The sequence below is a fragment of the Phascolarctos cinereus genome, unplaced genomic scaffold, assembly GCF_003287225.1.
Source record: "Phascolarctos cinereus isolate Bilbo 61053 unplaced genomic scaffold, phaCin_HiC Scaffold_1;HRSCAF=81, whole genome shotgun sequence".
In the NCBI taxonomy this organism is placed as follows: domain Eukaryota; kingdom Metazoa; phylum Chordata; class Mammalia; order Diprotodontia; family Phascolarctidae; genus Phascolarctos; species Phascolarctos cinereus.
This window is the reverse complement of record NW_027555514.1, coordinates 273,919,134-273,940,904: the sequence shown is the minus strand read 5'-3', so window position 1 is coordinate 273,940,904 and position 21,771 is coordinate 273,919,134. Positions and strand designations below refer to the sequence as shown.

At 43.7% G+C, this 21,771-nt stretch overlaps 1 protein-coding gene across 4 annotated transcripts in view; it reads right to left on the bottom strand.

Moving 5' to 3' along the window:
• Positions 1 to 1,497: 1,497 nt before the first annotated feature.
• Positions 1,498 to 21,771, bottom strand: part of CHST11 (carbohydrate sulfotransferase 11) — a 309,692-nt gene continuing 289,418 nt past the window's right edge. For all 4 annotated transcript variants that reach the window (XM_078146945.1, XM_078146943.1, XM_078146949.1 and 1 more), the window contains one exon: positions 1,498 to 6,394. In XM_078146945.1, coding sequence (XP_078003071.1) covers positions 5,540 to 6,394 — 855 coding nt within the window. In that variant the 3' untranslated portion in view covers positions 1,498 to 5,539. The remainder of the gene's footprint in view (positions 6,395 to 21,771) is intronic.

The window sequence follows — 21,771 nt, the reverse complement described above, 5'->3', positions numbered from 1 at the left end:
GGATGGATATAAGGTGATGTGGAGGTAGGAGTACCATAATCTGGTAACCAACTAGATATGTAGAGTGAGAATTCAAGCATGACTCTGAATATACTCTACCAAGTCATAGAGAGGTTGTAATCTTTGTTAATGAAGGGTGAACCTACCCATGTCCCTTACAGACTCTTATTTATAGGAATAGAATTGGAATCAAATAAAATGGCCAATTCAGACTGAACAGCATTTCCTTAAAAAAAATTCAGAAAGTGGGTCATAATCTTCCTCATGTGAAATATCAACCATGGTGTATTTGATTGGTTAAGCTCAATATGATTGGTTCATGAAATGCTAGATCATGGAGGTCACTGGGAAATGGAAGGGATTCAATTATTAAGTGACCCAGGAAACTGGGGGGGAAAAATGGTGCCCACCTGATAGCAGTAACTTGAATACCCCAAAGGGGTGGGCTTAGAATCTTGGTTTCTCTTTTGCTTCCCTGATTTAAATGTGGAGAAGCTATGGGCTTTTTTTCTCTGATTCAGTTTGGTTTAAACATTTATTAAAGCACTTCTGCATTTCTGGACCAACCTCTAAGGGCCCTTTCATTTCTAAATCTAGGATCTGTGTGTCAGGCACTAGGAATAAAAAGGGAACATTTCTGGGGGAATTCAGCCTGTCTCAAGATGGGTAAATACAAAAATATAGAGAAGCTATTTTCCAAAGTTTGAGAAATACTAAAAACTGGAGTGGGTGGGTGGAAGGATTAGGAGATACTCTGTAGGAGGCAGCACTTGAGTGATCCTATAAAGAAAGTTAGGGGTAGGTAGTGTCCTTTATCATCCGTCTCCTGGATTCCCCGTTGGCTGAAGCTAGGGGGCGCCACAGTGGGTAGAGTGCTGGGCTGGGAGTCAGAAAGACCTGAGTTCCAATCCAGCCACAGACATTTACTAGCTATGTGCCCCTGCTCAAGTCACTTAACTTCTGTCTGCCTCAGTTTACCCATCTATAAAATGGGGATAATAATAGCGCCTACCTCCCAGGGTTGTTGTGAGATAATCTGTACGGCATTTTCTAAACCTTAAAAACAATATGTAAATGGTAGCTATTATTATTGTTGTTTATTGCAAAAGAAAAAATGTTTAAAAAGGAAAGTTAGGGGGCTTTCTAAGGCAGAGGTAAGGAAAGAGCTTAGAGCCTACAAGGACCCAGAGTGAGATGGATTGTCAGAGGTGGGAAATGAACAGCAGGCTGGTTAGATTGGAATGGAGAGAATGTGAAGGGGTGTACTAGGGGTAAGCAAGGCCTAAATTGGGGCAGGCTTTCAATGGCAGGCTCAAGCTTTTGAATGTTATTCTCTTTCCAAGAAGCATGGCTTCTTCCCTCTTCTCTCTTCTCCCTCTCTTCCCCCCCCTTCTCCCTCCTCTCCCATTTCCTCTTCTCTCTCTTCCACCCGGCTCCTGCCCTCCACATCCAACATTTTATTATTGAGACAGAAAGAAACCATATGCAGAGAGGAGACATCTTTCTTTCTTCAATTTAATTGAAGTTACTTAGAAAAATAATCAGGCTTGAATGGCTTTTCTTTGTTTTCTGAGGAAGGTTCATGAACATTTCACGCGTCTGTTGGCAATGGAAAATTCAACTTCTTTCTTGAACAGTACAGTAAGATACAGAGGAGAGTTCGCTACAAGCCTTCTACTGCATACAAATAAGTAAAAAAAAATCCTACCCCACATAGATGTTAAATTATATGAACATAGTCTTCTATCTTGTGCATGCACGTAAGAAAATAACACTCTCTGGAACAAGAGTAGGGGTACCAACAGTCCCTTTTGTACCTGAAAAGAGCGCAGCAGACGACAAATTTGCCTAGTGATGGCAGCAGGCTGGGTTACTCTGACGAGCTCCTGCTCCCTGGGGATAACCTCACTTTGGGTCAAAGTAGGCAAAACTTGGGTAAATAACTTTTCGAAATGGGCTGGAGGACAAATATACTGTGTGAATAGCGGATGGGCTGTTAGGACTGACTATTTCTAGTTACTTGGGTTGCCTTGGAATGGGCAGCTGAGGGTCTGATGGAAAATTCACAGGTGAGAATTGCAGGAGAAGGGAAGAGAGGAGGCATAGAGCCCAGGCTTCCACTGTATATGTGCATCAGATTGTAGCTGGGTCTGCTGCCTCAATTGGGATTTTTCTGCTTTGTTATTTACTGCATAAGATCCGTCTTCTACTGTGTTGTGATGAGGGTATTAAGGGCCCTTTCTTGTGGCATTAAGTTTCAGGGTCCTAGAACTCTTCAGTTGAGTTGTGTGGTCAAGGAAACATGCTTCCTATACAGCCCTATTGTCTGGTCAATGAAGGGAGGCAGTATGGCAGAAGAGACTTGGAGTCAAGGAGATTGGGGTTCAAAACCTACTTAGACACTTACTAGCTGTGTGGCCCCAGCAAATCATGTCCCCGCTCTGTGCCTCAGTTTACTCCTCTGTAAAAGAAGGGGATCAGACTTGATGACTTTGGAGGTCCCTTCTATTTCTAAAATCTATGATACGATCCTAGGATTTGTTCATAGTGATGTACTGTATTAGTTCCAACGTCCCCACTGATCAATGTCTATGCTGGCAGTCAGGTTCAGATTATGGGAAACCAGCTCCAAGCTCTGATGGAAAAGCCAAGAGCAAGGCTTAGCCCTCTCAGAAGCTGCAGTTGGATTGGCTTTGCCTTTTTCTGAAACTCATTGGGATGGCTAAGAAACAGTGGGGAGGGGCTATCCCCTGCAGGAATTCAAATACCTTAGATAATAGGAAGAATGATTTTTCAATCAAAGAATGCTGGTGAGTGGGACTGGGGAATGTTCACCATGAGCCATCTTTTGAATTCCCTCTATCGTTAAAACACAGAGCAGCGCTTTTGCAATGCAACCAGGGGGTGGAAGGCTTGCCTGTCCTTGTCTCAGAAATATGCACATACTTGAAAAGCCTCAAAATCAAACCTCCAAAGCCCATTCTGTCCATTTTCCTTCAAAATGACCATCTGATTTTCCAATCACAATTCTCACCAACGACTTTTTAAACCACAAACATGGAAACATTTTTTCCATGTCACAACAGAATCAGATCAAATACACACACACACACACACACACACACACACACACAAACAAATTAAACTATTACCAAAAAAAAGAGGGAAAAATGTGTTGAAAGTAAAACAAAATGCTAGCAGGAAGACTCCCTCCCATCAAAAATGTACTGGGGGTGTTCTCTCCTTGAAAAGGGGCTCTTGACCCAGAGAAACAGAGAGGAGACAGATGAGCCAGGGAGCAGGTTTAACACTGAGCAATCACAGAAAACCAATCAGGAGTGTCTTGGGGAAGCTGGAAACTCATGAATAGACATGAACTTCATTCTCAATGCCAAACAAAGCCAGCAAATCTCTACCCACTACACAGTGAAGTTTTGAAGCAGGATAGGGGGTGGGTGGGTGGTGGGGTGTGTCGCGCTGGGAACTTGCCCAGGATTTAGATAAATCTCACAAGATCAATGACTTTCAAGTAAGACTTGGGTGGGCAGTCAAGCCACTGGGACATGGGCAAAAGCTAAACACTCCTAGACACTCAGCCCAACGACAGCCTCCTGACTTGAGCCCAGCCCCGTGCTGGCTATTTCCTTACTATCCTGATGCTTACACGAGTTCCGTATGTTTTAGGATGGGGGAAATGATTGTATGTAGAGGTAGTGAGACTCTGGGGCCATTGTAGTTTTTAAAGTTTAAATCCACTTAAATTGTGGGGGCCTGAATTGAAACTGTATTTTAAAAATAATAATTCCTGCTTTCGTCCCCCTGAAAAGCCTCCCCAATTCATGGAGAGACTCTCCGATTCGCCAATCTTGGCTGACAATCGAGGCTATGTTATGGGAGCATGAGAAGCTGGGAAGTATTTGTTCTCCTTTCTCTATTCAGTAGAATCCAAACTCCTTGAGGTTAAAGGCTGCTTTAAATTTTTTGTCTTTGTTTTCTCAGTGCTTTGCACTAAAGAGACTAAGAAATTCTGATTGATTCTGGAGCATAGGTTTGTCTATTTAATCAGCTTATAGCTCAAGGCTAACACGCCTAGTAAATACATACTTTTTCTCATGTTCTCTCCCATCCCTGGCCTCTTCTCTTTTTCTAGAATTTATTTACTGGGCCATCTCTCCAGGAGTTGAAAGCTTGGGAGAAGATCCATAATGTCGTATAAATAGTATTTTAACCTCCATCTCAGGTGGATAGCTCACTCAACTTTAAATAAAAATAAGTCCGACATTTTGAGGTGTTGCTATTCCTGTTCGCTGAGCTGGCTGGGAGTTTTATAATACATTTTTTAATAGTTTCTGTGAATAAATTAACCTTTTTAATTAGAACAATCTTCTCATCCCTTGACTATATACTCTCAAAACAAAACAAACAACAGAAAAATGCACCAAACCCAACCTTAGTATATTATTATATACAAGATAAATCAACACGGGCAACCAAAATCAATCACCCAGCTACGGAAAGGGACACGTTTTACACATCACTCAAGTGTCTTGTGAACTGGTGAAAATTAGGAGTATGTGGATAAGAAGCAGGAAGTGATCATGCCCCAGGAGAAAATAGGTCATGAAGTACTTCAATGTGAGTTAAGATTCTGGAATGCTTAGTTGTTCTGTGTGTGGAGGCCATGGGGTTTGGACTATGTCTTAACCTTTTGAGGGCGTATCTACAAGAATACCTGTGCAGCTGGGGCTAGTAAGACCACTGATTCCATCAAGTAGCAGGCAGAGGTACCCATAAGAGGTCAGCCTCTTCCAGAGCTTAGATGTAAAAGCCAGGTTCTAGTCTATCCTGTTACGTCCAGGTGAGATGATGCCATGATCACCCTCTCCTTGGGTCACAAATATTATTCACATTTCATTCAAGCCAACGGCCCTCCGTGTTGATTAAAGCTCGTTCCAAATCTCTCCTCTGCAGAGCTTGGGAGGGTGATTGCCTCTTTCTCTCCAGTACTCTAGTAACATTTTAATTTCTACTGAAATTTGCAAAGTTGTGTTACCAATAAAAGTCATAATTGCTGGTACATATCGATTCTGCTAATGGTTAATACAGAGAATGCTTAGTGCCCAGAGCTGAGCCCTTAAGATCAAAAGAACTATGAAGAACAGATGTCTTTTGTCAAAATGAGAAGATTCTGCTGCCTCTAACGTGAAATCTATCCAGAGACCATGTTTAAATAACTATAAATAACCCTAATTAGAATTTATGTAATGCACGATTAAATGAAATTCACCAGGACACAATTAGACCTTTGAAAACAGTGTTTGCAGTACTCATTTCTAGAACCAGGACACCGCCATCTTGTTACCCAGCAAAGAGAGCTGTCCTTCCCTACAGGAGGATTTTTAAATAATTCAGACTGTGCTGCTCGCAGCACTATCCCCAAAGAAATATTAATTTACAAAATAACCCAATATCCATATATTTATCTTGACAAATAAAAATCTTAAATAAAAACAGGCATGATTCTCTCTCTTTTCCCTCTTCATTCTAGTTTCAGGTAGCTTGGCACTGAGTAATTGAACATTAAAAAATCCAGTTTGTAGACATCATAGAGCTGCGTTTGGTGCTCCATGCTGATGTTCTGAAAGAACTCTGTGGTCATTTCATCAGTAGTTTTCGTAGACTTTGCATAGGTGGGGAACTTCAGGTAGCTGCTGACTCCCGCCAGCTGGAGGACATAATTGGAATCGTCTTCCAGAGTCTCGTACTTGCCGATGAGGTCGTAATGGATGTGGCAGGGGTGGCAGAGGGAGTATACCGTTTGCCAGTGTTCGTTGAAAGGTTCCTCTCTCTGGGTGAGCGGGTCGATGAGGTATGCGACAAACTCCTCGAACTTCACGTCATCGCCCTTGCGCAGGGCCTCTTGGGTGGCATTCTTCCTCTGGCGCTTGACAATCTTGGTCCCGTATCGCTTGTGAAAGGAGGTGTTGTACTTCTGGGTAAATTTGTTCCTGTAGGCGGACACCAGCCTCTCAAAGGGCTCGCGGACGAACAGGAATTTCAGGTAGTTTTTCAAGCGGTGGTTAATTTCTGGGATGCTGTATTGATTGAGGGTCTTCAGGTTGGCTGAGACGTGGGCTTCGTTGGCGGGGATCTCCATGGGGTCGCTGTATTTCCCCCTCCCGGTCAGGACCATCATGACCCTCTTCCAGTTTGTACAAGCGACTTTGGGCACGTAGCAATAAATCAGCTCGTGGTCCTCATCGACCACCAAGTGCTTGAGGTCGTTGGGGGTCAGGACACGCCTTTTCCTGCTGGTCACGCTGTTGGCCCGGCATGTGTCTGTGACTTGGTCCCGCCTCATCTGATGCAGGATGGCTGTGTTGGAGAGCTCCAGCTAAACAGAAAACAAAGGAGGGATTGAAGTTTAGTATATTCACCATAGGCCATTGCCACTTAGCAAAATACTCACTGACCGGGATTAAAGGGCTAGACAACAGGTAACATTTAGGGAGGTCGAATCCAGAGTCAGTCTCAAATTTTCCCCCTCTCTCCTCCTGCCTTAGTTGACCTGCCTTGTTAATTTAAATCCCATCACGTGGTTTTATCTATCCCATTCTAATAGTCACCTCCCCTTCCTCCTCCCAACTTTACCCCTTCATGGACTATTATAATAGCTTCCTGATGGGTGTCTGTGCCTCCAAGCTCTCCCCTCTATCAATCATCCATTATGCATGTAGTTCCCCAACTGATAGTTTCTTTCTAAAAAAAAATCTTTTAAATTATGATTAATCATGATTTGATTACCAATTCTGATCTGATTAATTACAATCATATTCTTCAACAATCATCAACAAGCCCAACTGATGTTTTAGTGGCCCCCTAATTAATGCCTCTAGAATAAAACACAAATTCCTCTGTTTGGGCATTTTTAAAACCCCCTTCACAGTCTTGTTCTAACTCATCTTAGCAGATTTAGTTCATGACTACCCCTCATGTACTCTGCATTGCAGCCAAACGGCCCTCCTCCCTGCCCCTCTAACATGATAATGCATCTCTTAACTCTGCACACACACACAGGCTGCCCTCAAAGTCCTGAATGCCCTTCCTAGTCATTTCTACCTCTTGGAGTTTCTAGCTCCTGTGAAGGCTCATCTCATTGGAAGCACCTCTCCTGCCCTGAAATTAAATTGTATTTACTTGCATATATTTTGAAGTTACATAAAATATGTGCAACAGATTTTATATATATATATATATATATATATATATATATATATACACACACACACACACACACACACACACACACACACACACACAGGTATCCTGTCTTCTACCAGTACTATGTAACCTCCTTAAGGTTAGGGATGGGTTTATCTGTCTTGTCTTTCCAGTGCCTAGCATAGTACCTGGTAAATAATTGATACTTAATACATGCTTGTTGAATTGAATTTCCTGTCTCAAGCACACATGTTGAGACTAGAGTATCAGGCTCAAACTCAAGAAGGTTCTAATCTCTGCTTTACCAGTGTGACTTTGGGCAAATCGCTTCCCTTTCTTTCTTTTAGGCAATTGGAGTTAAGTGATTTGCCCAGGGTCACACTTCCCTTTCTGCTTCAATAGGGCGATGAACCAGATGATCTCCAAGGTGCCTTCTAGTTTGAATCTGTTCTGTTCTCTACTATATAATATTGTCTAGGCTCTGATTGGAGCTCCTGGGTTTGGACCAACTTCTAGGGAAAGAGGTCACATTTTTCTACACAACTCGTATGCCTGAGATTTCAGTCTTGACTTGGGATGCTGCTCACAGTCACTCATTCAGACAGTCTAAACAATCCTGCCCCTGACACATACCAGCTGTGTGACCCTGGGCAAGTCTCTAAGACCATATGGCACAGAGAAGGTGCCAATTTGCATTGGTGGGGGGAGTTTGCTTATGAAACGCCACTGAATTCATAGGTCCAGTTTCTATCTCTTTATCTTTAGTGCTGGGGATTCAAAAACAAAACAATGAAGCATCCCTGCTCTGAAGAAACTTTATACTCTATCAAGGAGATACAAAATAACTACATGTAAATCAGTAAAACAATATGTACAAAGTAATCTGGAGAGGAAGGTGGTGATAGTAACTGGGAGACACAGGAAAAGTTGGATTTTGAGGGATTTTGTGTGGTAGAAGTGAGGGGGCAGTTGATAAAAGTAGTAATAATTTACATGAAAAAGACCGGAAAGGTTGGTGGGAGCCATTGAGAATATTTGAGGAGGGCAATGACATGGTCAGAACCTTATTCAAGGGTTTGGTCAGATCCATCTTGATCCAACATCTGTAGAGTTTGAAAGCCATGGATGGCCTGACTGGCTCACTCTCAATCCCACTTGTGTTTCCAGTCACCTCTTCTCCCTAGCCTCATAGGTAAAACTAAGCCTGAAGCCAATTGGGATGTTTCCCCAAAGAGCATAATCAGTCACATTTCATTTCTGGAGAGTGGGGAGGATGGGTTAGCAGAAAGTCTTCTCGGATATTCAGAGACTGGCCTATGTTGAAGTGAAGAGCATATAATCCTCCCCAGAACTAAGCTGCCTTTGATTTTTAATCCAAATTTATTTGCTAATGCTTCAAATCTGGTGTGCAAGACTGTACTACTAGGTCCGGGGATGGTCCTGCTTTCCAGGGGCTTATACTCTAATTCAGAGAAGAACAAGAAAACAGATCAACTGTGTTGCCAGGATGAGTGTAAAAGGGGATATCCAGGGAAGATGCTAAGAGAATTAGGAGGAGAGAAGGAAGGATGAGAAAGGTTTCAGGGAGCTGAGTGTAAGTTCCCTTGGGGAAGGGACTATGCCACTCTTGTCTGGGTAGCTCTAGTAGCTAGGGCAATGCCTGGCATATAGTAGGTGCTTAATGTTTGCTTATTGAACTGAATGGAAGAGGGGGCATCTGACTTGGAGCTTGAAGGAAGGGAGGGACTCCAACAGATGAGGGAGGGGAAAAGGATATTGTATTTGGAGTTAGGAAGACCTGAGTTCAAATCTTCCTTAGACACTTACTAGTTGTGTGACCCTGAGCAAGTCACTTAGCTTCTCTGAGGCTATTTTGTCATCAGTAAAATCAGGTTGATTCACAGTACGCCCCTCCCAGGGCAATGGTGAGAGACTGGGCAAGGGCTTTGCCAACCTTACAGTGATATATGCACTCACTGTTATCATTGGTTATTATTATTATTAGGTTGGGGAGGGCATTTGTTCCAGGCAGGGAGAAACAGCAGGCTCAAAGACACAGCAAAAGATGTTAGCACAAGAAGAGGGAAAGGAGAGTCATCTAATGCAGATATTACCCTAAAGCAGAAAGGGAAGAGATAGGGCTAGTGAGGATCCTTGGAACCAGATAGTGGAAAGTCTTTGAAGCTATAGGCAGAAATGTCTACTTTGTTTTGATATGGAGAGCCATGGAAAGTATTAGAGGAAGGGAGCAGCACAGAGAGGGGTGGAGTGGAGAGTAAATTCATATTGGAGGACCTTAAGTGGTGTGGAGGAAAGTTCACTGTCTTAGATTGAGAAGAGTCCTGGATTTGAAATCTGTCTCTCCCCTTCCTCTCCTTTACTCTTCTATCTCTCCCTCTTCTTGTATCTCTCTCTCCTCTTATATCTTTCTCCCTCCCTCCCATATCTCCTCTCTCTGTCCCCTCTCTTCTATCTTTCTCCATTCTTTCCTCTCCTCTCTTCCTTACCTCTTATTTCTCTTTCTTCTTCTTTCTGTCTGTCCCTTCTCTCTCTCTCCCATCTTTCTTATCTTCCGCTTCCCTTCTCTTTCCCTTCCTATCTCCTCTCTGCTCTGTTATCTTTCTCCTCTCTGATCTCTCACTTTCAGCAAGTCATTTATCCTTTCTTAGTCTCAGTTTCCTCAAAAAGTGAGCCCTGGAGTCATAAAGACTTGGGTTCTGTGGTTGTGTTAGCCTGAACAATCCCTAAAGCTTTCAGGTCCCTAGTATACTCTCTCCCTCTCAACAGAGGGAGTTTCCCACATGATGTTATGAGTCTGGACCCCCCCCCCAACCAAAACTTTCCAAGGCATTGTGCTAAGTGCTGGAAATATAAAGAGAGAAAATCGAATGAGTCCCTCCCTAAGGTCAAGCATTTACTAAAGTACCAACTGTGTGCCAGTTGGTACTTGGCAGTACAAAGGCAGAGCACAGTTTACAGGCATCAGAATAGTATTCTAAACCTTGCAATGTACTCTCTATGCATTTCCTTCTTTGGCCCTTAGAACAAGCTTGTGAGACACAGGTATTCCACATGCCACCTTACAGATGAGGAAAGGAAGGCTTAGATTTGCTAATGAGCACACAGTGGGGGGATGTGAGAGGTGGGATTTGAACCCCAGCCTTCCTGACTCCAGCACTCTACCCAGTCTGCTATGACTGAGTCATGTCTATGTGCAGAGGGTCGCTAGCAGTCACTAGATAAGAAGGATGTATAGTCATAGCTACTGCAGGCCGTACTACAGTGGGCAGAAAATTGCCAAAACTCTGTCTGAGCTCTTCTCAGATATGCCAGTAAACAAGACGAAATTCATTCCCTTCCCAGAGAGCAAAGCCTCATTAATTTCAGCCCTGCTCAAAATTGGTAATAACTCATTCACAGGATGTGTGGTTTTTACTGAGTCCAAAAGTTAGCAATAAGTGGTGAGCCACATTACACTCTAATTCAGGGAAAGGCAAGAAAATGGGGCTAGACCCAGTCAGAGCCTAGAGACTGGATTAGAATTTGGCCTCTGACACACACATTAGCTGCGTGGCCCTGGGTGGGCCATCTCACCTTTGTGAGACTGTGTCTTTATATGTAAAATGGACATTATTCAGTCATTCAACAAACATTTAAGTGTATACTAGCCATGGCGGGATAAATCTGCCCAGATTTGTCAGAAATTGAGCAGGTCAAAGTTTCCATGTGGATTGGCCAATCATGGCTTCCAAATTTGTTAGGACCTCATCAAAATGACCTAAAACCCAACCTGTTCCCTGGCAGCCTATTCTGTGTGGATCAGAGTAGAACCTTCCTGTCTCTTTGTTCCTTGTCTGTCTGGTGATAGCTGAGCAGCCAAAGGCCCAAGCCTGCCCATCCTCAGCCCGATCCAAGCCCTCTCAACCCAAGAGAAAAGCAGCCAAAAAGAAGGGTGGGATGGGTATGGATGGGCCATCTGGACAGTTGGATCATCTTCAGGATTACTAAACAGGGGAGGAGTCCTTAAATATCCTTGCCCTGCTTCCTAATTTGGTCCATGATCCAGTCCTAATTTATCACAAAATATAGCCGTGTAGGTCGGGCCAGAAAGGAGCCTACTAGTGGCCTCCGGGAAGATGCAGGATGGTTATATAGCGCAGGCTGGAGTTAGGGCACTCAAGGCCTGCAGAGGGACAGGACACTGGCAATTCAGCTCCATGGCTGAATACTAGTCCTTAGGAATAACAACAGTAATAATTATAGTCACTAAAATTCTCTCTAAAGGATTACTATGGGTATTATCATTCATTCCCCTTTTACAGATGAGGAAACTGAGGCAAACAGGGTTAAATGACTTGCCCAGGATCACACAGCTAGTAAGTATCTGAGGCTGAGTTTGAACTAAGAAAGATGAGTCTAACTGACTTCAGGCCCGGTGCTTTATCCACTGCACGATGAAGAGAAATGGCAAGAGAAGAGTCATCAGTGGGTATAATAACTGGTACTTGTGGTGAGAACTGTTTCAATAAGTAGAGTGTTACTAGAATCTTCACCCCCCCACCCCCCTCCAAACTTGACTTCTCATATATAGAATATAGTGGGGAGGACATTGGGCTTGGCATCAGGAAGACCTGCCCTAGACCCTTATGGACTGTGGTTCGAGTTTGTAGCACACAATTTGGCATTTAATTACACTCTCTCCTGTTTTGCATTGTTCTCTATGCAATGATTGATCCTGCTTTCCCAATGAGTGTTTGCATCCCTTCCACAGAGGGGAAGAAGAAGGAATAAGCATTTATATAGCCCCTACTATGTGCTAAGAGTGAGTGGTGTGTGACCTATTTGAATTTGATAAGGCACAGTGAATTGAAATTAATTTTGTTTTAAGAATATTCAGAGGATTTCATGATTTCCCTTGAGATAGTATGCGATGCTCAAGTGATAACAGCAACATTTCAGAGAGAGGGATCTGCGCTATGAACCATTGAGAGTCTTCCTTGGCAAAAGCCAGATGTTGTAACCACTAGGAAGTCTACGTAGTGCTCTTCCCTATCCCTGTCTCTCTCTCTCTCTCTCTCTCTCTCTCTCTCTCTCACACACACACACACACACACACACACTCTCTCTCTCTCTCTCTTCTCTCCACTCTCTCTCTCTACACACAACACACACACACACACACACACACACACACACACAAAGGGGAAAGGAAGACAAATGACTTTGGAAATGCTTAGGATGAGTGATGAGGATTTTCTCTCATCACTAATGCCTAGGATAGTAAAGAACAAATATCATGTGAGGTAGAAATGGAAGACAGGTCGCCAGAACATGGAAGAATGGAATGTTATTTTTCACCAGGTCTGCTACAAGGCACAGTAGATAGATAGCTGGGTCTGCGAGTTCAAAATCAGTCTCAGATACTTACTAGCTGTGTGACCCTAGGCAAACCACTTTTCCTTCTTGTGGTTTAGTTTGCTGAACTATAAAATGGGGATAATAATAGCACCTATCTCCCAGGGTGGTTGTGAGGGTCAAATGAGATACTTATAAAGTATGTAGCACAGTGCCCAGAACACAATAGGTGCTTAATAAATGCTTGTTTCCTTCCTTTTATTCTTCAGCTTGAACCTGAGAATTAATTTAGTTCATTGGATTTAGAGCTGGGAGGACTTTAGAAATAATTAGTCTATATCACCCCCATTCTATAGATAAAGAAACAGAGGACTTTGAGAGGTAATTTGCCAAGGTTTACAGTCAGCAGTGGAATGATCCAGGATGCAAACACGGGGCTCTCTTTCCAGCCTCTCAGGTGCCTCACTTCCTGCTTTGAGGAGACTGTTCTTAACCCAGGGCTGGTGGGCTGGCAGTCAGGGCTGCCGTTTCCAAAAGCCCGGCTACCTGAAATGCCATCATCCCATAACTCTACCTCAAAGCAGTAAATACACTGTTAGGAGGAGGGAGAGGTTTTCTTTTGGCTCCTTAGGAGCATCTGTGAAAAATAATAGTAAGAGCTAGCATTTTAAGGTTTTCAAAATGCTTTACAAACATTATCTCATTTAATTCTCCCAACAACCCTGTGCTCTTATTACCCCCATTTTACAGATGAGGAAACTGAGGCAGACAGTGGTTAAGTGACTTCCCCAGGGTCACACAGCTACTATCTGAGGCTGGATATGAACTCAGCTCTTCCTGACTCCAGTTCCAGCATTCTATCCACTGGACCACCCAGTGCCTATGCCAATGAAATCACAAGTCCAGTCTCCATCTCTTTCAAACTAAATAGGGCTTTGGGGCCATCTCCAGTCATCCTGATCTATATTTTGCCACTAGACCCAGATGCCTCTGGAGGACAAAGTGAGGGGGCAGCTAGGTGGCTCAGTGGATAGAGCACTGGCTCTGAAGTCAAGAGGACCTGAGTTCAAATATGGCCTCAGATACTTGACACTTACTAGCTGTGTGACCCTGGGCAAGTCACTTAACCCCAAATGCCAAAAACCAAAAGAAAACAAGGACAAAGTGAGGTGGTTGACCTTGCACAGCCCTGCCTCACTTAAATCCAATTCACTCGCAAGTCGTGGCATCACCTCCATGATGTCATGGTCTTCTTTGAGAATGAAGGACAAACAACAAATAGGGCACAGATATTCTAGGATCATAAGATCAGACTTGGAAGGAACCTTCAAGGATATCTACTCTATCCTCCCCTCCCTCATTTTACAGAATAGGATACTGAGGCCTGGAGAGAAGAAGAAGGTCATCTCTGCCTGAAGTGCCACAGGTAGTAAATAATAGAGGCTTCTCAAAAGACATTTACCCCCATCTCCGGCTGCCTACAATAGTGGTCTCTAAACTTTTTGGAATCTGCAATCCTATCAGTAAAGAGGTCCTGGTGCCCTCAGGCCCGATGAGTAGTTATTTATTTATAAATTCTACTCCTGTTCTGCAATCCTGATAATTATGTACATTATGAAGTATGAAGATGGAAAAAAGATGAAATGATGTTTTGTTCCAGAGTCAATAGGAGTCATTGGAGTTTATTGGGTAGGGGAATGATATGGTTGGACCTGCATTTAAAATCAGGCAAGTGTGTTGGAAGAGGAAAGACTTGAGGCAAGGCAAAGGTTAGAAGGCTATTGCAATAGACCAGGTGAGAGGTGGTGATGGCATGTGAATGGAGAAAATGGGATGGATGTTTAAGGAATGTGGAGATTTTGAAACAATGAGATTTGGCAGCTGCTGAGATATGGGGAGAGAGTGAGGTAGCCAGGATGATACAAGGGAATCATCGAGAATAAGGATGACAGCAGTGTGCTAGTCCTAGATAGTAGAGAGCGGTTAGTTTGGGTTATGAGTGCCCTGAGGGGCTGGTGCCTGGGTCAGAAGTGGGGAGGAAGGGAAGTTGGGGGGTGGTTGAGTGGAGGAGTGTGTGAGGGGCTAAGAGTCAGTGTGGGTGTGTTAGAGACAAGCCCCATGATTGGCTATTGAAGTGAGGAATGGATGGGATACAACTCATCTTCCTCCTATCTGAATGACTGATCCCAAAATGCCTTGGAGTCTGACCAAAGAACACTTCTTGGCATTAAGCTAAGGTGCTCACTTAGGAGACCACTGGCTACAGGACAGTGGAGAAATGACAGGAAGGGGAAAGTGATACTGGTTTGGTTCATGGTAGGTGGAATACTTGATGGTGCAGGAGTGGACTGGAGATCCACTGAGGGTCCTCCATATTTGCATCCTAGGATAAAGACAGCTCCATCTTACCTTTGCATTGGTAATGGAGAGAGCAAAAAATGGAGAGAGCCAATTTTCACAATACTCCATTCCCATTGGCTAGAGGGCTAGCCACTTTGGCTCTGGTCAGCATGAATGAGTTGGGCATGTAAATGTCCAAGGGTCTGGGGCACCTCGGATTCTGGGAGCTTTTCAGAGTCACCAGAAATTTCTTAAAAGGAAACTCATCAGCAGTTCCTGCCTCCAAGTGCATTTCATTGTCTTTCCTTTTCAGTCTCAACTCCCAGTCCCTGACTTTGCCCAGATATTATTAATACTCTACAATATGAGGAAATAACTCTAATCTAGCATCTTTCTCCAATTCACATATTTCCTTAATTACAGAACATGTTACCCCTGGAATAACAGGTTTGCCATCTGCTGGCAAAACACTTCAGGATCCTTTCTCCCCCATCTTCCTTTGATCTCTTGTACATATCAATTATGTTCGACAAGGGTTGGCTTTAGAAAAAACTCAAAGATGGCTTACAGGCTCTGGGGCACTGCTTGGTCAGGAGCCCACACCCCTTTTTTTCTTCCTCCTTTAGACATCTATTTTTAATTTGTCTTCTTTAAAAGGCAACAAGAATGAGTTTAAATACCAAATTTAGGGACTGTTTGAAAAAGTCTTTTAAAACTTTACTAGGTTGGGTTTTTTTTTCTTAATACAGAAAGAAAACCAGTTTCTTTTAAACCAAAACAGGCCCTGTGGTGCATGCAATGAAGGGCCTTACACTAAGGAGAAGCAGGCTGCTTCCCCTTTCATTTCCCATTGTGGATGAAATGCCAGGAAACAGGACTCCTTGATGAAAAGCAAGTGTAGCTTGCTCAGAGCTGGGTGGGGGATGAGGAAGGACTCAATGATTTCATTTGGTCTCTTGATTTGCTTCCTTTTCCTTATGGCATGAAACCCGCTTTTATATGAAGCCACCTGCAATTGGGGCGGAAGCCGGCTGGGCACCAAATGCGAGATCTAAAGTTAGAAGTCTGGGATTCATGGACCGGCTGTGCTACTGACCACAAGCCGCTTAATCTCTATTCCTCAGTTTCTTCATAGGCAAAAGGAAGGGGGCTAGACACGATAGCTTCTGAGATCCCTTTCTGAGGAAAGAATTCACCTTTTCACTCTTGGAGTAGGCAGGAAGAGATTCACCTCCCTGCCTCTTCTCTGCTGGTAATAGTATCTAATCCTAATAGCTAGCATTTATATAATGCCTACTCTGTGCCAGGCACTAGGCTAGGTGCTCTACAAATATTATCTCCATCTGATGCCTGCAACAAGCCTGGGAGGTAGGGGCTGTTATTATCTCCACTTTCCAGATGAGGAAACTGAGGCAGACAGAGGTTAAGTGGCTTGCCCAGGGTCACACAGACACCTGTCTGAGGCTGGATTTGAAAGCAAGTCTTCTTGACTCTAGGTCCAGCCGTACTACTTAGCTGTCTCTAACAATTGTGAACAAATGCCAAGTTGGAATCTGTAATTAAACCTACTGACTCCAGTCCAGATCAAATTAAAGCACAGCCCCTGTTTTCTCAAAGGAGGATAATTCTGTTACCCATTGAGTAAGAAAGGTCCAAAAACCTTTAGGAAGCAATAGCCTTGTGCTGGCTAGTCTGGGACGGGCTTTGAGAGAAGCTTGGGCTGCCTTGTACAAAGAGGAAGCCCAGACCTCCAACTTGGGTGGCAGAGCCGGGGCTGGGAAACGTAGACAAGGAAAAAATGTAGCAGGACCTGGAATGACCCAGCCAGACCATGAATAATGGCTGACATTTATATAGCCCGCTACGATTTTCAACAAAGAACTTTCCATATATTATCTCACACTTTCAGAATGACAGAATCTCTGAGACTGAAGGAACTGCAGGGACCATCTAATCTAATTTTGTATTAGAGATCCTTCCTCAGAATAATGCTTTTCAATGCCTAACATCAAATTCATCAAATAACAAAGGAAACCGATTCTCTTGAAACAATGTCATTAAAGTATTTATAAAATAAGCTGATACGATCCCAGGTTAAGAAGCTTCGATGGAATCGTGACTTGTTCTTGAGAGACAAATGCTCCTTCAGTTTTCACATGAATACCTCTGAGAAGGGACCCCTACCCATGCTACTTTTGGTTAGCTCCCATTCTTAGGGAGACTTTCCTTATCCAAGTCCTTATGCTTTTCTGTGACTTCCACCCATAACCAAATAGAACAAGCCTTCTATTTGAATCTCACAGAAGCTCTGTGAGGTAGAGACCACTAGTATTATCCCCGTTTCATAGATGACATAAGGCAGCTTGGTACAGCAGTATAAAGAGCACTGGCTATCTCCTTATAGAGCTGAGGAAACCGAGGCCTAAGAAGGCTAAGTCACTTGGCCAACAACCCTTTGGGCAGTAAGTAATTAGTGATGATTTGGACCCCTCTCCTCTGACTTCTGTCCTTTGCCTCATCTTTGCAGCTTGGCCAAGTGGACTCAACCTACAACTTAACCCCATTTTTATGCATACATTTCCTAAGGACAAATAGCTTGATGGAGAGCAGGGTCAGAATCCAGAGAAGCTTGCCAAATAGCTCTAATAGGAATAGATTTTCCAATTCATCATCTCCCCAAGCAGGAAGGAGGACAATGAAAAGTAGATGAAGGCTAATGGAATTGTTGGGAAGTCTCTGATTTGCTCTGACCAGGAGAGGACAAAGGAGCTGAGCTGAATGCTGGCTAATCCTCTAAGTGCCGCGATCAATCACTGTAGGGGAAAGGCAAAATGACCTTGCTTTTCCAGAACGAAATCCCCAAGGAAATCTACCCCCATCCCTGTTCATCAATAGGACTGGAGGGCAGCACCAACATCGTTTTCTTATGATGAAAAGAAGGATGTTATGATGGAGCTGGGAAAGGCATAGACTAAAGGGGAGGGAGGGCAGAAAAGGGGAACCTGGAGCTCCCCTAGTCTTTCTTCAGTCACGTCTGACTCTTCATGACCCCATTTAGGGTTTTCTCGGCAAAGATACTGGAGTGGTTTGCTATTTCCTTCTCCAGCTCATTTTACAGATGAAGAAATTGAGGCAAACAGGGTGAAGTGACTTGCCCGGGGTCACACAGCAAATAAGTGTCTAAGGCCAGATTTAAATTCATGAAGATGAGTCTTCCCGACTTCAGGACCAGTGCGCTATCTCCTCTATCTCACAGAGGCACAGAACTTCAAATTACAAGAGTCAGAGGGCATGAGTTCAAGTCCCTTGCTCTGCCACCACTGCCTTCATCAATAACTTAACCACCCTGTACCTCAGTTTCCTCATATTTAAATGAAAGGATTCAACTAGATGGTTTCATACACCCCAATCTATGATAAATGAGTTAGCTACATATCCCAACTAGTCCAACCCAAACTTGAGATTGAGACCTCTCTATCATACTAGACAAAGGGTTGTTTGAAGATTGCCAATAGGGAGGGGAAGGGGAGGGTACCCAGAGAGTATCTCTGACAAGGCTGTCCAAAAGCTCTCGTTGTTAAGAAGCTTTTCCTTGCCACAAACCTCACTTCTACCCATTGTTTCTGGTTCTAGAATGCAAACTCCTTGAGGTCAGGGACTTCCATTTTTTTTGGCCATAAATCTTTGCATTTCCTAGACCTTACACTGTATGTGAGACATAGACAATGCTTTAAAAAATACTTACTAAATGAATACGGCCACAGAATACGTATGATTCCCTTCCCAACCTCTTCATGTTACGGATACAGAATCCAAAAAAGCCCAGAAAGAGAGTTGATTGTACCCCCATTCAGATTCTCCTATCTTTCTAATTTTGGCCTTTATCTCCAATCCAATAAACATTTATTAAGTGCCTACTTTGGGCCAGGCACTGTGCTAAGTGTTGGGGGTACAATTAATAAAAACAGTCCCTGCCCTCAAGGAGCTTACAATTGAAAGGAGGAGACGCCACACGTCTCTCTTCTTCTCAGTTCTCAGGTCCAACTGACATTGTCCAATTAAAAGTGCATGACTCAGGCAGGGTCCTGAGACAACTAATATTTTTCTTTGTTACCCAGAATGACAAGTTTTGTAGATTCTGTCTCTGAAATCTCTCTCCTCTCTTTTCCATTATACTAATTCGGAACCTCAGCTTTTCCCATCTGGACTATTGTAATAGTCTTTGGGCTTCCAGGTTCTCCTTTCTAATTCCATCCTTCATATAAGTAAAGGTATCTTCCTATAGGCATTGTTTCTCTCCTTAGAATGTCAACTCCCAGAGAATGTGGATTCTGCCTTTGTCTCTGCTAGTTCTCCAAGTGGATGGACTGTTCTTTCCCCGTGTCATTGGCTAGATCTTCATCCAGGTCATACTCATTAACTGTTGACATCTCTAAAGGTTCCATGCTGGGCCCTCTTTTCTTCTCCCTCTACATCACTTGTTTGGGGATCTCATTGGGTACCATGAGTTCAATTATTTTGTCTATACAGGTCTAAAATCAAACCCAATTGCCTCTTGGACACCTTCAACGGCAGATGCCTGAAACTGAACACATCCAGAGCAGAACTCATCTTCCCCCTAAAACTCTCCTCTCCCAAGCTTTCTTCTTGTTGTCAAGGGCATCACCATCCTCCCAGTCCCCCAAGCTCAGCATCATCCTTATGCCCTCCCTTGCACACACTCCACACTTCCAGTCTATTTAGCTACCTTTACAACATGTCTTGGGTACATCTCCTTTCCACCTAACTCAGCTCCCTATTACCTAGAGGATCAAATATTTACTCCTCCATTTGGCATTCAATTTCCATTCACAATCTAGCCCCTTCCTACCTTCTCATACTCTACTCTGCTCCATACACTCTAAGGATCCAGCTACATTGGCCCCCAGGGGCAGAACTAGGCTGGATGTCAAAGGAAAAAAAAAACATTTTACATAATTAAAGCTGCCTAAAAATAGAATGGGATACCTTTGTAAGCTCCTAAGTAGAAATCGTTTCATTCTTTGTACTTGTAACCCTACTAGTATCAAGGGCTGCGCTGGGGTGGGACACACGAAAACCTCTGTAGAGAAAATCGCTTTGGTTTCTGTGTATGGTACTTTCACCACTGGGGTAGTTGCCAATGGATCTGGAAAGAGGGAACTAAGGAGGCAGTGAGGCCAGCTTAGCACAGATTCTGTATTTACATCATCCCTTTGTATTAATGTCTGCCACATAGGAGGTGCTTAATAGATTTTTACTAATTGATTGACTCAGTGGAGGTTATTCCTTCTCTTTGGAGGTCTTCAAACAGAGCCCAGAAGACTACTTGTTGGCTGTGCTGAAGTGGGCATTCCTTTGGTATATTGGTTGGACTACACTAGAGGTCTCTGCCAGCTCTCCAATTCTGTGACTGTTTAAATCAGTAGAAATAGGTACCCAGTGCAGACTGGCTGATGGATTGAAATTCCACTTTTCTGAACAAGGTCTAATTCAGGGCCTCTGGTGCGGTTCCTTGGTAACCAAGGCTGACGGTTTTCTTTGCAGCAACCCCGCTGCCTCTGGTCTTGGTAATGGCCTGCAGGAGGGAAAGGAGAACTGGGCCTTTTCAGCTCTCTTCTTTCCTCCCCAGCAGGGCACCAGCACTCTCCTCCCTGAAACCAGTTACTCAGCCCTTCACTCAATCAGAGCCCTGGAGTTTCTATTGTTTGCCCAGCATGACTCTTTGGGGGATGGGGAGGGATGGTAATGGGAGAGAGGAAGAAAGCACACAGGGGAAAAGATGGGACAAGGGCCTTGGCTGTCTTTCACGAAATTCATGAATATCAAATAAGATCACATATATCAACCTGACCATCCTTACGATGCCACATAAATGTTGGCTATTCACATTATTCTAGACTTAGAACCGGAGGAAGAAACCTCAGAGGCAACCTCTTCCTTTGACAGACAAGTCACCTAAGGTCTAGGGACTTGCCCGAGGTCATAGAGAAAGGTCTTGAATCCCGTGTTCTCTGATTCTGGTGCCAGGGATTTTCCCAAGAGAAACAGGTTTTGTCAAGGAAACACATTGATAGTAAAAAGATTTGTAGAGAAGAGATATCAGAGTGGGTTGTCTTTTCTCTCCTTTTCCTCTTCCGTCATACTCCACCTAGCTTCCCCGGAAGTCCCAGTATGGAAACTCCCTCCACCAATGTAGATCAATAACTCATATATGGCTTGGTCTTAAAGAGCTTCAGGGTCCTGAGGGGTTAAACCTATCTGTGATAAGCAGCAAAAATCTACGTCCTGTGAAAGAAATCCCTCTCCACCACCAAGAGGGCAACAGCCTTTCTTCCCTGAATTCTCTGTGTGAAGACAGGAGTCCACACAGGCATAAGTTATATTGGCTAAAGGTAAAGTTCATCTCTTTTTTTTGTGAACCAAGGACTACTTTTTCAGCGGTGGCAGGGAAGTTCTGGTAGCCGACACCGTGATTTTTACTTGTTTAATTATGACTGAATCCAAGAAAACAAAGTCTTCTACCAGGGGACCTAATTTCCTGAGCACATATTACTCCCCATCTCTGGGCCTCAGTTTCCTCCTCCATCATTTGAGGAAGTCAGACTAGTCCAGGAATGGGGAACCCATGGCCTTCTGAAGACCATCTGGACTAGATGGTCTCTAAGTTTTTTTTTTCCAATGCATCGAAGTTTTCAAAAGGGGTAGGGGTCAGGCAGTCAGGCATGACCCAAGGGCCCCTAGGAGCAGCGGGAGGAACCCCAAAAATATTGTTGCTAGTATCACCAATTTGCAAAGGGCCAGTTCCAGTAATTACAGAGCATGGAGAGAGGTAGA